The sequence below is a fragment of the Leishmania donovani genome, chromosome 36, assembly GCF_000227135.1.
Source record: "Leishmania donovani BPK282A1 complete genome, chromosome 36".
NCBI classification, from domain to species: domain Eukaryota; phylum Euglenozoa; class Kinetoplastea; order Trypanosomatida; family Trypanosomatidae; genus Leishmania; species Leishmania donovani.
The window spans coordinates 637,211-638,632 of record NC_018263.1 but is presented as its reverse complement, the minus strand read 5'-3'; the positions used below and the strand labels follow the sequence as shown (position 1 = coordinate 638,632).

The window sequence follows — 1,422 nt, the reverse complement described above, 5'->3', positions numbered from 1 at the left end:
GGGTGGCGACCGGCGCAGCGGCCGCTGCTGTGTGAGTGTGTGTGTGTGTGTGTGAGCACTGTTCGACGCAGCGGCGGTGCCCGGGTGACTGGGTCGGCGCACAGCTGCAGGGCTTGCCCTACCGCTGCATCGCAGCACGCGATGGATGCCTGCGACATGCTCTATACCGTAGAGTTTCTCTCCTTGCTGTATGGCAGTGAAGGGGAACGCTAACGAAAAACATGGCTGCAAAGGAAAGACACGGCTGCCCGTGTGGTGGTGCGACGCTGGCGAGGAAAAGAGCTCATCATTTTAGTGTGCGGTGACGGGCTCGAACGTGTGTGTGGTTGCTTCCGGCGCGCATGTGTGTGTGTCTGTGTGTGTGTGTGTGCCGGTGCTCTGATGTCGACCGCAGCGAAAACCCGAAGCACTTCTCCACTCCTAAAGAAGCCAAAGAAAAGCCTTTTAGCGTTTTACTTTCGTTGTCCTCTCAACCCTCAGTAGGCAAAAAAAAAAACAGATGAAATCCACGTACGCGCGCTCGTTCTCACCTCTGCGCTTCGAGAGACACGGTGACCGACGCAGAAAGACACCTGGAGGCGGATTTCCCCTTCCCCATCTACCCAGACGGGAATCTGGAATCGAGAGCCGCCTCTCCGGACACCGCCCCCCGCTGGTCATGGCTTGAGGAGGTGGAACAGGACGGCACGCAGCTGAATCGACTATGCCTTGCGGTCGTCCAGCGTTTTTCACTCTGGATGGTGTTTCTGCGTGCACACCAGTGACTGTTGGAGGAGAAAATGGTCTGCTTCGTGTGAGAAGGCCGCATCTTCCGTGATTTTTTTTTGCAGTCGAGCCGAACCAATAAAGGAAGTACAACCCTGCCGGGGAGCTGCAATGCTCTCCGCTGGTGGCTGTGCTTGTGTGCGTAGCAGCTAGGGCCTTTTCACCGACACCGCGCCCCGTCACCCCACCATTTCCTTCCCCAGATGAAAAGGCGAACGTGGACTTTTCCGCGGATGCCCTTCTCTGCACGTTATCATACTCCGCCTCCTCCTTTGCTTGTCTCTACGTCGTTCTCTTCTCCCTCACTTCGCCTGACGCATTACGTGCATTCTCTCTTCTGCTGCACAACACCACCCCCTTGTGCACATGTGCCACACCCCCTTCTCTCTCTTCCTTCACACTCTCCTTTCCTTCACTCTCCCCCGCCGGCCACACGCGTGCACTTGCGCAGATTCCCGCCTTCCCGAGTCTTTCACCGCTCTCTCTCTTTCTCTCGCTCGCTCTCTCTCTCTCTCTCATTCTTTTCATTCACCTCCTTCCATCATCATGTCCGCTATCACGTGCTACAAGTGTGGTGAGGCCGGCCACATGTCGCGCAGCTGCCCGCGCGCCGCGGCGACCCGCTCTTGCTACAACTGTGGTGAGACCGGCCACATG

At 57.5% G+C, this 1,422-nt stretch overlaps 1 protein-coding gene across 1 annotated transcript; it reads left to right on the top strand.

Annotated features, from left to right (window-relative positions):
* Positions 1-1,311: 1,311 nt before the first annotated feature.
* On the top strand, positions 1,312-1,422 carry LDBPK_361690 (universal minicircle sequence binding protein; the record flags this gene model as incomplete). The annotated part of the gene is made up of 1 exon (XM_003865236.1): positions 1,312-1,422. A coding segment is annotated over one exon (111 nt), but the record flags the coding sequence as incomplete, so codon positions are not given.